The sequence below is a fragment of the Cuculus canorus genome, chromosome 23 (assembly GCF_017976375.1).
Source record: "Cuculus canorus isolate bCucCan1 chromosome 23, bCucCan1.pri, whole genome shotgun sequence".
Classification (NCBI taxonomy): Eukaryota; Metazoa; Chordata; class Aves; order Cuculiformes; family Cuculidae; genus Cuculus; species Cuculus canorus.
Genome location: NC_071423.1, coordinates 4,554,321 through 4,570,013, shown reverse-complemented (window position 1 = coordinate 4,570,013; position 15,693 = coordinate 4,554,321). Strand labels below are relative to the sequence as shown.

The 15,693-nt window shown below is 48.6% G+C and overlaps 1 protein-coding gene across 10 annotated transcripts in view; it reads left to right on the top strand.

The window, feature by feature from the left end:
• Positions 1-15,693, top strand: part of CADM1 (cell adhesion molecule 1) — a 174,947-nt gene that overhangs the window by 144,280 nt on the left and 14,974 nt on the right. For 5 of the 10 annotated variants that reach the window (XM_054086830.1, XM_054086832.1, XM_054086829.1 and 2 more), the window contains exons 8-9: positions 2,840-2,911; positions 13,192-13,224. The exons of 1 other annotated variant lie outside the window; for it this stretch is intronic. In XM_054086830.1, the coding sequence (XP_053942805.1) occupies positions 2,840-2,911; positions 13,192-13,224 (105 nt within the window). The remainder of the gene's footprint in view (positions 1-2,839; positions 2,912-13,191; positions 13,225-15,693) is intronic. 4 more of the 10 variants (XM_054086833.1, XM_054086836.1, XM_054086838.1 and 1 more) reach the window with 2 other exon arrangements.

Below are 15,693 nucleotides of genomic sequence, written 5' to 3'. Positions count from 1 at the left end.
CATTTTAAGCCCAGTCTTAGAAATTCACCTAAAAATTTAAGATAACGCCAGAACTGTAGCTTTGAGCTGAACTTGAGCTCCTTTGCCACATCGTACGGGTAGTTTGCAGGTGCCTGTAGCTCCCAAAGACTCCAGGTCATGAAATGAAGTCAGATATGCATTTATGATGGGGTAATTTGTGTGTTCGTGGTATAAAACAAACCCTTTGTCTACATCGGTGTTTAAAGAAACAGCCGCTGTTGTGGAGACATAGTGAAGAAGTTGAAATAGGGCACAGAGTTCCCCTTAAGATTAAAACTGTGAAAATCTGCTGCCGTACAGCGGTTATAGACGAGGCGGTGTCATTCCTTGCATAGTTCATGTGCCTCTTTTGTCCCGAGTGAGTGCTAGATCGACTCTCACCATTGTTAGCGACCTGGGCTTTGGAGCTCGTGGGAACTCTTGCCCCCGTTAATTGTTCATTATTTTGCTTGCGGGTGAGAACTAAACCACTGACTTCATCAGTGCTGCTCCCCCCCAGGATTAAATCTGCAGGAAGACACCTGAGATGATGTTATATTAAGGGATTGCAGGTTGCCAGTGGATGTAAATCTGTAGACTCCAGGTATCTGGCAGATGTTTCGACCACGCAGGGGAGGGCTTCCATGGTCTGTCAGGAGCTCCCGGTCAGATCACGGTTTTATATCCCATCCTGTCCAGTTTCTGCACATTTGGGAGCATTCCAGTGGAATCCGGCACTCTGGACTGTAGAAAAAACCCTGTTAGCCCTGAATTTAAAAGGGAGGAATGCAGAGGTGCTGGTGTGAAGGCAACACTTGGGCTGTGGCCATCGTCCGAAGCCTTCTGGTGCAGAACCGAACTCACGGAGCGCGCTGCTCTCACCCCACTCGTCAGTGGAAAGCGTTTAAGTCTCCCGCCCTTGGCACCTCTCCCCGCTCAAAGGCAGTCAATATTCAATCAGCAATCTGTGTCCCACATCTCTGTAGGCGTAGCGTGAGAGCCGGTGGGAGGCTGTGCTTCGCTGCTCGCCCTCTGCCTCGCCGCAGACCGGGGTGGTTCCCACCGCTTACGAGGGCAGAGCTCCCCAAGATCACGTTACCTTGGGAAGTGGGGGGAATTACAGACCCGAGGTATCGCAGTGGAGTAGCAATAACCCGAGCAGAGCCGTGGTCCGAACCCCGTCAGGAGAGGTAGAGTTGATTTAAGCTCCGTCCCAGGGGATGCAGCTGCAGTGAAATGGGTTTAGGTGCCAAGGGTGCAGCCAGGGCTTGGAAATAACCGCTGCTAAGCTGGGCTTAACACACCTTCCCTGCTGCGCACGTGCTAGAAGGATGTCTAATCATCCGCACACGCTGAAAACGTGTTTATTTCAAAAGTTCGTTTCGCACAATCATTTTAATTTGCTTTTCTCGAGGAAGACTCTGCTGCCCAGCATCGTCCCTGGGCAGTTAGGGCAAGCTGGGTCTATCAGCCTTTGCTGGTCCCCGGAGAAAGGCCGGGGATTGTCTTCCTCTGGTTCTGCTGTTTCGCTCTCTGCCGCTCCCAGGGAGCCGTAGGCGTTTGTGAGCCGAGGAGTGCAGGGACTGGGATGCTTTGGCTGCAGGGGAAGGACCGCTTCCAGCTGTAAATAACTGCTCCCCAGCAAAGCCAGCTCTGAGGTGACGCTTCTTAATTTTCAGGAAGTTGTACGGGATATAATAAAGGTGCAGCATATAATTAAAGTTCAGCTGTATTAATTAGGGAATCTGAGAGAGCTCACTTGGAGATAAAAGAGTAGCAGATGCGTTAGCGATGAGAAGTTGACGTGCTGTAGAGGAAACCTAAAATCAAAAGCCCCTGAAATGTTTCATGCTCCATTATTGCCGACTGAATCCGTAGTTCAAAGTCTTCCCGACTACTTAGCGCATTCAGTTTGATCATCTGGGCATTGATAGGTAGTTTTTTCTTTTACACCTTCTCATATCTACCTTCTCCTGCCCAATCATTTTGATGAGGATGTGCCCCTGCATGTAACATAAGCGCTTTGAAGAGAGGCAGTGTTTGAGTCTCCACAGGTCAAGTTCATCTCCAGAATGGTTCTCAGTCACAGAGAGAAACATCCCGTACCCGTGTTTCTTGTTAACGCTGCATTAGCAGCAAAACCAGGAGCGTTCACCTGAAATAGTCAGAAAAATATTGACTTTTTTTTATTAAAAGACTTTGGTGAAATTCTCCCTACCTCGAGATTGATACGTAGCGATGATGATCTCATTTCATTGTATTTATTACTAGCTTTGAAGTAGTTTTTAACATCCTACTGCTGTGTATTTGTAGAAGAAGAATAGTTAAGGGCCCTGGGAAGCAAGTGTGGGATGTCCATGTGCTGTTGCTCCTCAGCAGGTCCCCTCACCCAAGCCTCCACCTGGTAGAGAACCCCCACCGCTGTCGCTGTACGTGTGAACTGTTCTTTTCCGTGTGGAACGCGTGCAGTTTGTTTTCCTTATGCCTCTCCCATCCCATCTCTCTCTCTCATTCACTAATTTATGCTGGGTTTTGTTTATTTTTTTTTAATTTTTTTTTTTTTTTGTCGCAGAAGGGGAGTGTTTTGGGGCCAGATCCTCCAGCTGGAGCGAGCCGCGGGCTGCGCTCGGGGCCGTGTCCAGCTGCCGAGGATCTGGCCCTGTCCTCAAAGCCAGCTGGGTCGTCCCCACCTGGGTTTAGAGGAGGAAAGGCATCCGACAGCCGCGCTGCTTCTTAGCCTCCTTGTTTTTTCTCTGATCAGTGTTGATCGCTGTTGTGTTCTGCTTGGTTTTTTTCTTAATTTGCTTTTTTATTATTTTCCTTTTTATATTTTATCCAGATCCCCCCACAACTATCCCTCCTCCCACAACAACCACCACCACTACCACCACCATCCCTACCACCATCACAGGTACGGTACCTTCATAACCATTGGAAATGTCCTGAATGTTTATTGTCTTTTATGTATATAAGCAGAGCGTGAAGCCTGGGGAAAAACAACCGAGGAATCACTTGCTTTTTGGTTTTTCTCCCTCAAATACACCCACCATCCTGTGCGAGTCCGGCAGTGCCACGAGTTGGATATTCCTTACCGCAGGGGGTTCTGAAATGCAGGAGTTGCCGTGGCAGAACAAACCTCTTTGTAACTGGTGGCTGATATTGGGGACTTCCAAACACAGGATACAAAGAGCCTTAGAGCTCATTTAACAGGGGCGGTTGTTTCAGCCTCAGCCCCATCAGTGTCCGTTTCTGGACCATTTAGACTTGGAAGCAGAAAGTTTGATCTCCAGTCGTTTAATCCATGGGACTTGAGCTGCTTTTTCTTATGCCGAGGTGTTCAGTCTGTCTCTGTGATAAACCCTCTCCCAAAAAAGGGAATTCCGCCAGTCATTTTTTTATGGAGTCAAACACTGTCTGTAGGACCCTTTTTGAGGAGCTTTTAGCATTTTGAGTTTTTCCCTGCCTTGTGAGAAAAGAGGGATAAAACCAAGCAGCTGCTCCTGAGGCACCTCTCTCTCTTACCCACATCCATCATATCCCTCACTAGACCCGACTCCCCACTCATAAGGAAGCTCGTTCTGGTTTATCTGTGATCATTTGCATTGCCATTTTTCTGAGCTTTTCTATTCCGACTGCTGCTTTTGCTTTTGCTTGCATTGTTTTATTTTGTTTTGAGGCAGAGGTGACAAACGGAAGGTGAGAACGGACCATTGAATAGCTAACGGCATCATGTTTATTGTCGCTGTAAACCATGCCCCGTGGAAATGCCTTCACGTTTTATTTGCTGTTATGACGTTGCTCCGCTGACTCTAACTGTCCTGCTCAGGGTGTTTTGTGGCTTCTTTCCTTCTGAGGTTTTTGCAACCAAGTCAGACTCCGCTGGCATGGACAAGCAGTCGAAGCCTCTCTTCCAACGTGCCTTAACGCGCGCTGCGTGCGCCGTCTGCCATCCATCACCGTGTTGTCCAGACTTTGCCATTCTCTGTCTTCCTCTTTCCAGGTGGTTCTCGGTAAAACCGAACTCCAGGCACCCAAGTGTGAATGCTTGAGCCGCTCTGCTGTGAATGTTTTCCCGTGTTGCTATGGGGTCGCTTTGTTTCAATCCTGTTTTTAATTTCTTAACTTAACCAGCTTTCGTTTCAGAGTAGGTTTCAGACTTCATTAAGGTCCTCTTAAGAGCCGTTTGCAGAGAAACGCGGTCCCGTGAGTCTCAGTGTGAATGAACGTTTTGTTTTGTTTGACGGCGATTTGTTCGTGCTTTCAGTGAATTCTGGAAGGCCAAAAGGAAGAACTTGTCTTGATGCGTGATTGACCCCGTTATGTTTATGTCAGTGCCTGCAAACATTAACGACCGCCCTTTTCCCGGGAACTGGAGTGTTACCAGCCTGTCATTGTAGGGATCACCCTAGGACCGGCTTCCCGAGCACGTTGTCCTCGCCGGCCGTTCCAGACTCCACAGTAGCACTTGTTCGTAAGAAATAGCAGGTTTGTTGTTGGCTTTTCCACTGCAATCATTGCAATTTGTTTGTGAATTTTCAGTAGCTTCCAGGCTCTCCTTTGCAGGCGTTTTGTGGCTTTTCCATGTGAAAAATAAGGGAGGCAGGTGGTTCCTGAAGGCAGGAATGGCTATCAGCAGGAGTCCTGTCCGAGCTGAGTTCAGGCGTAGCCATGGTCCAGCTGCTGCTGTGATGTGGCCCAGGTTTGGTTCTGGCCCCGGCAGGGTTTCTGCCTTGCCCGATGAGTCGGTGATGCCCAGGAAGGAGCTGCTCGGCTCCCTTGCAGCCACAGCTGGGCGTTGGCTCCTCAGTCCGCGGCTGCGTAAGAAATCACTCTTGAAGTCCTCCTACAGGTTTGCTTTCAACATGGAGATGAAAGGATGATGGTCTTCCAAGAAGGGAGGACCTTCTGGTGGGACATTCCCAGCCATTTCTCCTCGGTAACTTCCCATCGGAGCAAACCATTGCCCTGAGGATCAGCACTGCCCTTGGTGAGGGTGCTGTGCTGTGGGAGGGGATGACTACGTTGAAAACAGATTAGACACACTTGAAGACGCATTGAGTGGCAGCTCTTTATTTCCCAGCTTTGTGGGTTGCTTTTTTCTCAGCCTGGCAGAAGTACCTTGGGATCAGGAGTGCGTGCCTGTCCTCTGTTTGTCTCACACCGTTGTTTGCAAGGATGGAGGATCTAAAACTCAAAGCTTGCTGACATCTTATTGGCAAAACCCAGGTGGGTCTCCATCGAACTCCTTGATGGCTTTGAACTGCTAAAAAGGCTGGAAATGTAATGAAAATGTAATATTGTTCACCGATTCCAGCAGTTCCTGCTCACAGTACGTAGGAAGATTAGTTAATGCTGATAAGACAAATCTTTCTGTTCTTTGGCACTGATCTAACGCTGAATCTTCTTGACATATATCTTCCCTTCTTCTGCCCGTAAGTTCAGCGTGCTGTTCCCACAAAGAGCAGCAAAGACTATGCCTCCCTTCTTGTGCAGAAATGTGCACGGGAATGTTTTCCAGGCAGTAGGGAGCTCCAGAAACTTTTGCTCCTCAGTAGTTAAGAGACTTTTTAGCTGGAAAAAAATTAGGTCAAATTAACATGATCTGTAGAATTACATAGCATAGTCATGTTGGAACCCTTTTCAAAGCCTTGAGAGACAATTGGTACCTTCATTCCCATCATCACCAAAACACTGACACATTTGTGTGTGACATAAGTGCTCTGGTACAGACAGGGTGGTTCCTCGTCGTCGCCGCCAGGCTGGGTGCTAGTCAGCTGCCAGCCAGCTGGGAGGAAAACCGTTCCTTAGGCTGAGGAGGACTTGGAATCTGTTTTATTCCGCCTTTTCTCGTTTCTTGTATAATACTGACCTAGTTCGTGTCCCCTGAAACCACAGGGTAGTTCTTAAAAGCAATTGTTTCGTTTTAATTTAAAAGCCAAAAGGGAAGAGACCATTGCACTGAAACAGTTCCTCCGTCCAAAGCTCATGCTGTAGGCGTGCTGTCATCTCTGGTAGCTGCCCGTAGGAAATTGTGTTCTTGGAAGTAGTCCTTTTGTGTTCTTGGCGATAAGTTGTTCTGGAATCATTTTCCCCTACTCCAGCTACCCGGCAGAGCAGTCTCCAAGGGCTGCGTTCGCTACCCCCGTGCACGGTAAGCTACTCCTTTGTGCGGGTTCTGATGACGGACATCTCTTTCACTTGCTTACACCGACTGTTTCTACTCTAAACACGTTCAAACATGACATGGAAATGCAACCCTGTCCCAAGGAGTTTATCTCTGAGGGATGATAGGCTCTGCTCGACAAACAGGAGCCAGAGCCGTAGGTGCATCAAATGGAAGTGGAAAGGTGATGGATGGGCAGCACAGCCTTTATTCCCCGCGCTTGTGGGGTGTGAGGTGCTCCCAGTCGCTCCCCGAACCCACCAAAGTCCTTGCCCAGAGCAAAAGGTCCCTTTATCAACCCTTCTTGTTTGACACAGCCCAATCCCGCGTTGCTGCTGCTCCTGGCTTGACCTCCAAAGGCACGCTGAGCCGATAAAGTGATTTTACAGCAGGGAGGTTTGGGGGAAGATCTCGGAAAAGCTGACCTGCTGCTATTTTCCAGGAGAAGGAAAAGCTGAACAGCGGTCAAGTTTCCAAACCAGCACGACCTTTAAAGCTTTTTCTCTATCGCTGTTGCTTTGCTTCTGTGTAGGTGCTTGAAAAGATTTCCTGCGTGACAGTTTGATCTTTTTTTGTGTCTCCTCCACCTGCATTGATATTCTGACCATCCTTTGGCGTTTCAGCCGTTATCGCTGGCAAGTCCTTCTTTATCAGTTCAAATTGTCCTTGTGGCTTTGTTCATTAAGATGTACAATGTGATACAGCGGAGCAAACTGCATAATTTGAATTACCCCTGGAGTTGCTCCTTGAAATGCTGGTTTTGGACAGCTGTTGTTTCCTGGGAGATAAAGGTTCTTAATAAGAGCGAAGCCCTCATCTTCAGCGCAGAGTGGAGCGTTTCAGCCCGCCTTTTCAAGCATCGTTTCGCTGCCTTCTGGCCTCGCTCAGCACATACACCTCCGCAGCCCGGGACTGGCAGGAGGATTTGTACAGGCAAATTTGCATCGCTGGCGCTTTCTCTGCAGGTGGATCACGCAGGTGTCTTGGCAACGGTTTCGGTGGAGACCTGGGGGTGCGACGCACAGGCGAGGTACCGGTATTTCAAGCCTTGCGTTGGATGCTCCTGATTCTGCAAAGCCCCCGCTGCCCGTCCTGTGACAGTATTGACACAAGCGGGCGGATTCCATCACAGCCCCTCTTTAATGCTGTTTTAGACCGTGTTTTAAACCCTTAGAGCTGTGGGTCTGTGTGTTCAGGGGACTGAAACTTTGCAGGCAATGGTTTTAGTGTAACATTCTCAGAGATGTTCACGCCTGAGCTTGGCTGGAAAGCAAACAAACCTGTGCTTTGGAAGCACTCCATGCTCCTTCGTGAGCCTGGGGATTTTTATCAGTGGGAGCAAGCAAGCTCTGTTTGATGGGAAGGTGTTCAGAAGTCAGCCAGCTCCAAAGCAGGAGCTGTTAATTGATGCTGAGTCTGACGCTCACGTCTTGAGTAGGAGTGTGCAGCAGCTGAGCTCCCCTTTTGGCCCCGCGCTGCCCTGGCTGAGGGCAGAGGCTCCTGTGTCCGTTGGCATAGGCTGGGAACCATTAAAAACTCATTTCTGTGCCATCTTAGCTTCCTCAGAAGTAATAATACATGGAAATCTGAAGTCTTTGAGAAGGAATAGTGTAGGATGTTTTCAAGCCAGGGATTCACGTGCCAGAAAACTTCCTCAGAATGAGGAAAATAATGCTTTTTATCCTTCTTTTCTGGTTACGGCTGGTTGTGTGGAAACGTACCCTTGCATGGGGTTTATTCCAGCAGTGATCCGAAAAGGTTGTGGGCGGGAAGAATGCAAGGGGGGGAGTCGTTCGTCACTGAAATCACCTTGCAGCGGGTTTGTGGGAGGTGAGGAGGCAGCGTGGAGATGACGGGGGTACTTGTGTACCTGCAGGCTTTGCATCTCATCAGGGATGGTTGCTCATGACTGTTATTGCAGGCGTTCACATGGAATTGAATCCTAAATAGGTTTGTTCCTCACTCAAATCAAACACGGGTAGGGTGTTCAGCTCCAGCCCGGCTCTCTGGGCTCTTTTAGAGCTTTCCTTTCCTGCTTTTCTGAACAGCCCTTTGGTGATGCCCACACAGCAAGAGGGGAGCGCGGAGCAGGAGCCGCTGAGCTCGCAGCTTAGCCAGGTACTTGGTGTCAGCATGCAGCGGCTCAACTGAATGGTTTGTTCCCCCGAATTATTTATTATTTAACTTTTGCTTCCTGCCGAAGCTCCTGCCTGTCCCTGGGAAAATGTCAAGTTAATTTAAAGATGATGCTGCACTCTTCTGACATTTTCATCCAGGATGTGACCGCATTAAAGGGAGAGAGAGGAGTTGACAGGCTTATTACAAAAAATGAGATTAAATACAATTCAGTCTTTAGTGCCGTGTCCGGTGACAGCAGACATGGTCCTGTCGCGGCTGCTGTTACCGGCGGTGCCGCAGAAACCATCGTTTTGTTGGGTAGAAAAGATGGGTGTTGAGCAGAGTGAGGGCAGAGGGAGCTGGGCAGGGGACCCTGTTCTCTTCTGGGTGATGCTGTGAGTAGAGCAGAGAAGATCCGGGCTCGCCCGGGGTCTGCAGGGAGCCTGGCAGCGCGGCACAGCACCACCTGAACCCCAGGTCACGGTGGGAGCAAACCCTTGCCTGCCCAGCGCGCTGCCGGCTCCTATGGGCTGGGGGTTAAATAACATCCAAATCCTCACGGATCCCTGTGGAAAAAGAAGAGAAAAGGCGCAGGTGGAGCTGCAGCACTGATTTTGGGATATTTTTGTTCTTGTCACACACAACTTCCATGCAGATTGTGATGGTTTTTGTGGAACATCTGGCCCGCAAATGGAACGTCCCTGGGGCGCGTTGCAGCGTGCCCGGACACAAAAGCTTTCAGCGCAAGCTGGAATCGCTTCAGGAGGATCATCACAGAGGGTTATCATGCAAAGGGCGTTTTTATCTGTCCTTCTGAGGAGCATTTAGCGAGGGAGAGGGTGGCAGTGCCTTTGCACCTCGTGGGTTTGTTGAGCTCCTCTGTCCTTCGGGCTCGTTACTGGAACGGGAGGTCCCTGCTGGTACCTGGCCAGGGTTTGACCAGTGGGAATGATGGGCTTTGGGTTTTTTTTTCCCTAGCCTTAAGGACCTGAAACAAAGCAGCAATCCAGTTTCTGATGCTGCATGCTGGTCCCTACGGCTGCTGCGTAAAAGGTTGTGCGAAGGAGTTGGTGCTCACGCTGGTCAGTCAGGAACATCAGGAGGAATCAGAGCTCTTCCAGTCAATGATCAGCCTGGCTTTTATTTTCAGTCCAAAAACCAATTTAAAACGCAATGTATTGAATATTGCGTATTTTATATATATATACGTTTATTAATACCTCTTTAAGTTTAAAAAAGAAAGAGTCTATTTGGCCCTTCCTGTGTCGCACTGCTGTAATTCTCTTCCCAGCAGCCGTGTGGGTTGAGCTCCTCTCCACCAGGTGTTCGAGGAAGGCCACAGCGGTGCCGCGCACGCATTCCAGTTGGTGAATTAAATTTTGCTGTTAGGGTTTTAATATTCTTCCATCGTGCTCATTCTGTTTGAGGCCGCGGACTAATTACGGGCGAGTTTAGAGGGCCCAGTCTGTCACAGTGCGCAAACAGTTTAAAGTTGGAGAGAATCCATTTGATAAAATGAGGAGGCATAGCGATGGAGCTCGTAACTCAACTAAATGTTGCCCAGATGCCTCCATGCAGGAATTTTATAACTCTCTGTGTGTGTGTGTGTGTGTGCATTTGTGTGGCTGCCTAATGAAGTGGTGAGTGCCTAAAACTCGGGTGTCGTGCGAGTTGTCTTAGCTGGCAGATAGCACCATCTGTATCGCAAGACGATGTGTGTCTTCACGGGAGAGCCGACCACGCTGAACTCTGTTCTCGGGAGCAATGCTGGAAAGAAATCACGATTAAGTGGAATGTGCATCTTTATAGAGGCCAATGATTCCTTTCTTGGACACCTTCTGGTGAATTTTTGTACACGTAGATACACTGCATCTTTTTCTTCTCCCCGTAGAGCACATTTTGTTGCCTTACTGATGAGAATTAGGAAGAGAAGGCTTTATCTTGAGATGGAAAGCACCACGCTGAGCCTCTTTTGTTTATGCGCTTTCTGCATCCTCTCTGATTTGCCGCATCTTGCAAACCAGCCCTTTATCAACCCCAACTTATCCTTGGAAATGCTCAGCATCGGCCCCGTGCCGTTGTGTGGATGCTCTTCACACCCACGGCTCAGGACCAGGACGGTGCTTTTGGGTGATGGCAAAGCCACCCAGTGGCTTTGTCCAACCTGAGATAGCTCAGAATCGTAACAAGGACTTTCTTGCTGGCCCATATTTGAGAAGAAGAGATGTTTTTTCTCCTAGGACATGGGGCAGAACCCCGATCTCTGGGTGTCTGCTCTGGCACATAGACACAGCTATTCTTGAAAGAGCAGTAGAAGTCCCTGGCACCTGGGATTCAGGAAAGCGTGTTTAGAGTTAGCCAGTCCGTCTGACTGTTATGGGCTGTCTTAGCAGCAGCATTCCAAGGCTGGGGACGTTCTTTGCTCTGAAGGGAGGTCAGCAGTTTGCTGTACGCACGGTTTTACCTGTATTCATTGATTTTACCCCAAAGCAACAGTGACAATTCTTCTCTCCTTTGCCACGCAACCCCTGTAGTAGTGTGCCGTGTCGGGGTGGGGGGAGCATCCTTTGTTTTGCTTTAACGTGAGATTATTCCTGTTTGGAGCACTGTGTGTATGCAATCCTTCTCCTCAAAGACAGCCCTGGGATTGAAATGGACTTCCCGAAAACTCACTCTAAACTTTAACTGCTCTGTGTTTCCTATTGCAACCATCCAAACCATTTGCTAATCATAACTTTGTCATTCCAGCTGCAGCCAACATGTTGTTTGACTTGGATATTTGTTCGCACTTACAACCGCTTGAGAACTTTATTTTTTTGTAACCTGTTGGTCTCTGTCCCCAGACGGGGAAGCGAGATGCACTGTCCAGTTTGCACTGTTTCTTGACTAATATCTCTTCCAGCACGTCAATACAAGTTTGCTTTCAGCAGATTTTCTATTTAGTGTAAAAGCTGATGTAACTTCTTTTGTTTCAGGAAGACAGTAAATTGAGACTATTTGTAGATGCCAAGATGCTATCTCAGGAATTAATACTCAGTTTTACAGCCCTTTCTAAACGACAACTTCCCCCTCGCCTTCACCACCATGTTCCCTTTCACCATTTGCTTGGTTAAAACGAGGCATCGTTTGGGGATTGCTACCCGCAAACAAAGAACAGCCCTGCTCTTGTTCTCCTTTCTGCTTTGGAAGGCTTCCCTTGCAGCCTTACCAGAGCTCCCAGCAGGAGAACAAGCGCTGGCGTCTTTAAGTGGGCATTAGATTCGATTGCCAAGCTGAGAACAGAACACGTTGGCAGTGGGAACAGTCTAATGACGGCTTGATAATCGGTTATGCAAATCTCGGTGCAGTTTGTTAAATTGTGCAGGGTATATTTGTTTTGCTTTCATAATTAAAGCATGTAGACCTTGTATCTGTAATATTGTGTGTTCCTTGTATGATTCTTGTCCTCCCTGGTGCTTCAGAAATTCAAACCTGGGCTGTCCTCAGCTAAATTGTCATGGAACGGGCCCTCCTTTTTCCACTGCTGCCTCTGAACGTGCAGAGGACTGCCCGTCCCCAGCTGCTCTAGACAGCATGTTACTGAGGGGAAACGCCACTGTGAATTGTCTGTTGTGGCTACAAAACTCAAGCTCCGGGCTGCCTTGCAGGAATACGCAGTGGAGCGCTTCTCTGCACTTATTCATACCGTTTTTACTCATTTAAACATTGCCTGCACTGAACCAAGGAGAGTTCTGTGAAGGGCTTGGCGTTGGGTGGTTGGACTCGATGATCTTAAAGGTCTTCTCCAACCGAAACCATTCAGTGATTCTGCTGTGAATAACCGTGTGAGTATCCGTAGGGATTGGCAGAGTCACGGCTGTGAGGAGCCAGCCTCCTAAAGCGAGCAACCGGCATCACGGGAACAAGAGGATGGGTAGATCCAGGTGCAAAGTAAATGAGTTTCAGTAGCACTTTGTATAGTGTGAGTAAATATGGTTTCGACCTGTAGGTGTAGAGGAGGTAACGTATGGCACTGACAGGGAAAGCCTTCAGATTTGGTTCAGACTTTAAAACCGGCTGCTCCAAACACCTATGAAGAGATGAACCATCTCACTGTTGGCAAGGCAACACCTCCCAGCAGATTTCCCGTGGCACGTCATTCACGTGGAGTAAAGTCAGCTTCAGACCCCAATGGATTTTAATTGCCGATAGCTGTTACCCAGTTAACTGTTGCGACACAGGGACTGGTTATGTCTACCCCCATCCACCTGGTCTAGAATGATGGGTTTACGCTGAAAAATCATACCAGCTGCACGGTTTGGGGTAACCGAGGCAGAAAGCTGCTCTCTCCTTCAGAAGTGGACGCGTAAGTTCTAGGAGTCTCCACTTTTAGTGTTTTCTTGCCCCCTCTGAAACAGCCTGAGCTCAGAGGCTGTGCCGTCTGCTGACGTGCTTGGGGGTTACCTGCCTTGGACAGACAAGGAGGAGAGCTGGGAGCAGGTCAGGCTTCCCTAGAGCTTTGGTGAAGGCAATGTTTGAATGTGTAAAACTGCTTTTCCAAGTGTCAGCTCTTTGTCTTGGTCTCGAGCTTCTGTTTTGGTCCCTACCAACACAAGCGTTGGTGTTGGTGTTCTCCCCCGTCTGCTGTTCCCCCGATTTTGCAACCACCAGTAATTGTTCTGGCAAGGTCCTGGAAAAAGGCAAATTTACTGTTTTCCTCAGGCTCATAGCTTTTGAACTGGAGGCATGTCTTCTAAACAGTGCAACTCACTTCAGATGCTTTTTGCCTTTCATTTTATTATTGCTTGTCACGCAATGTTCTTTGAAAGCTTGCTCATATATTATCTGTTCCATTTTTTCCATTTTCCCTTTTTTTGCATGCTGTTCCTCCTGTTTCTTCCCTTCCTCCAATCCTCTGTTCCCGTGTGTAGACACAACGGCGACGACAGAACCGGCAGTTCACGGTTGGTATCACATTCCTGTTTATCTTATTTCTCAGCCCTGCTGAGTGGCAAGACAAGCCTGGGAAGGGGAAGCAAAAAAGGGAAATGGAGTCTTCAAGGGAAAACCATGTTTCAAGGGGACTGATCTCATAAATATAACATAGATTTTAAGGCTGGAAAGTCTGTCTGGTCTTGTCATTCCTGTTGTGAGCATCGCAGCTCCCGTGCCAGGCAAGCACCGATCCCCCAAACCCCGTGGAAACAGCGTCCGTGTAGAAGCGAGTGGAGAATTACCAGGGTAATCGCTTCACGCATGAGAAAGAAATCCAACGTTGGAAAACAGGGATTCAAATTTCATTTTTTTTTTTTTTTTTTTTTAAGAGGTGCTTGAAATCTTGTGCGCTTTTTCATTCCGTTTTGAGTTTCTAAGACAGCGTTGCCGGCGAGTCCCCCGGCGTGGGGCAGCGTTTGGTATTCGGGGGATGCTCTGCAGCGCGGCGCTCGCCTCGGAGGTCAGCGGTGAAGTTTGCATCGTTGCGCTGCAGAAGGAGATTGGGAAAACAAATAGCAACACTTTCCTCTCAGCATAGCAGTCTAGCAAACTAACCCTTCTCATCTGCTCCAGGCAGTCTAGCAACAGCTTGACAGCTTCCTCAGCTTCCTAAAGCTTTTTAAAGCCAGCCCGAATACTCACTTCAGGCTGGGAGCTGAGCATAGCATTTTTTGGCACGAGCTTGCTTTTCAGCTATAGAACCAAAACCTCTGACAATTTTAATTAAGGCTAATCCTTATTTGAGTTCGCTATTTTTGTTTCTTTTAACTCTGATAAATTGACTGTTTCTTCTGTTGGCAGAAAGCTGTAATGCAGAACAGCCTCTTTTTCCTGCCTACTCCCAACAAGGCAGAGCTTGGGCAGAGGTGGAGGGGAGGACTGAGTGTTGGTTCAGTAGTTGATTCTCCCTATCAAGTGGAGGGACGTGTAGGTTTCACCCCTAATAACTTAGCTATTTGGATGCATTTTCCAACTTTGATGTAAAAATTGGAAGCCTTCAAGCCCAATTCTGTTCTCTCCTCGTTGCTGCTCTCCTTGTGCGCCTTTAACGTCAAGATGCAACGTCGGTAATTCCGTAGCTACTGCAGTCAAAGAGATGGCAAAGCCATAAAAGTCCAAGTGCCGTCTCGTCCCGCGCTGCACTACCACTCATGAAAGTCAGATGAAGGCGAAATGTTAATCGCCCGATCGTTAAGCCGTGGGGAGAGCCTTGAAGAGCTGACTCTGAAGATGGTAGCGCAGTTTAATTCCCTGCAGGTCTGCCGAGTTGCACTCACTCAGGTGGTGAGGGTCCGACTGCTCCTTTGAAGTACCAGCCTGGCGCTTCGCTTTCTTAGAAGTGTCTGAGAGCAGCCGGGAAGTCGGGAGAGAGCTGGGGCTCCGTCTCAAAGGCAGCCAGACGCCGTCCCTCTTTCGCTCTCTGCCTGTGATGCTGGTGGCAGCGAGCGCTTCGTACCGTGCAGGACGCTCCACTTCAGCAGCGCTTTGGGAGGGAGAGGGCAGTCAGGACAGAGCTTTTCAGCGCTGCCCCAGCCCTGCCCGGATGCTCTGCCTTGAGAAAGGAGATGCCTTCAGGCAAAGCAGCGGGTACCATTTTTTTCTGGTTTTCTCTGGCAGCCCTCAAAAGGCACAGGTACGGATGCTGAGCTCTAAATTTGGGGAAGATCAGGCGGCTCTGATGCTAGCCAGGCTGCCAACATCATTTCTAGGTGTCTTGGGGAGCCTTTTCGGGGACACAAAGTTGTGAATCTCTGGCCGGGAAGGCTGAGCATCGCTGCTGAACGCAGAGCAGCAAGGCTGCGGCACGAGGTGGGTGATGCAGAAGGGAATTGCATTACTTTAATGCAATTCCCAATGGCTTTCATCATTTTTGTACTGAAGAAAACCACAAAAGGCATGTTTTTAACTTGAGGAGAACCTCTGAATATCCCCATCTCTGCGGGGAAGGACCGAGCGCTGCCACGGAGGGATGACAGCTGAAATGACAGGCGATCCCAGCCACAAACTTTCCTGCCTTAAAACCCATCAGGTTTGCGCTGAGCTCCCCTGCCCTTGCCCTCATGGGGTGCTTTTCCCTTGAAGACTCCGGGGTCTCTTTCCAAGCTTGTGTTGCTGGAGTGTGTATGGAGTTTACCAGGTGTTTCTGTATGTTGGCCATTTGTTCTTACCAATGTCCGATGGGAGTGAGCATGTCTGTGAATGACTAGAAATGCATGGGCATGAACTACAGCCAAATGGATTTTCTCCAAAAACGATTTTAAATGAATTGGGGGGAAAAGGAAAAAAAAAAATGTAACCAAACCAAAATAAAAAGAACCCAAAAAAAAAAAAAAAAGAAAAAAAAATGAGATTGATAGCGAAGAAAACTAAATGTAAGGCTAGTGTGGAACCAGCACGATGCTTCAATCTGGGAAAGGATTTTTGAGTGATTTAATTTT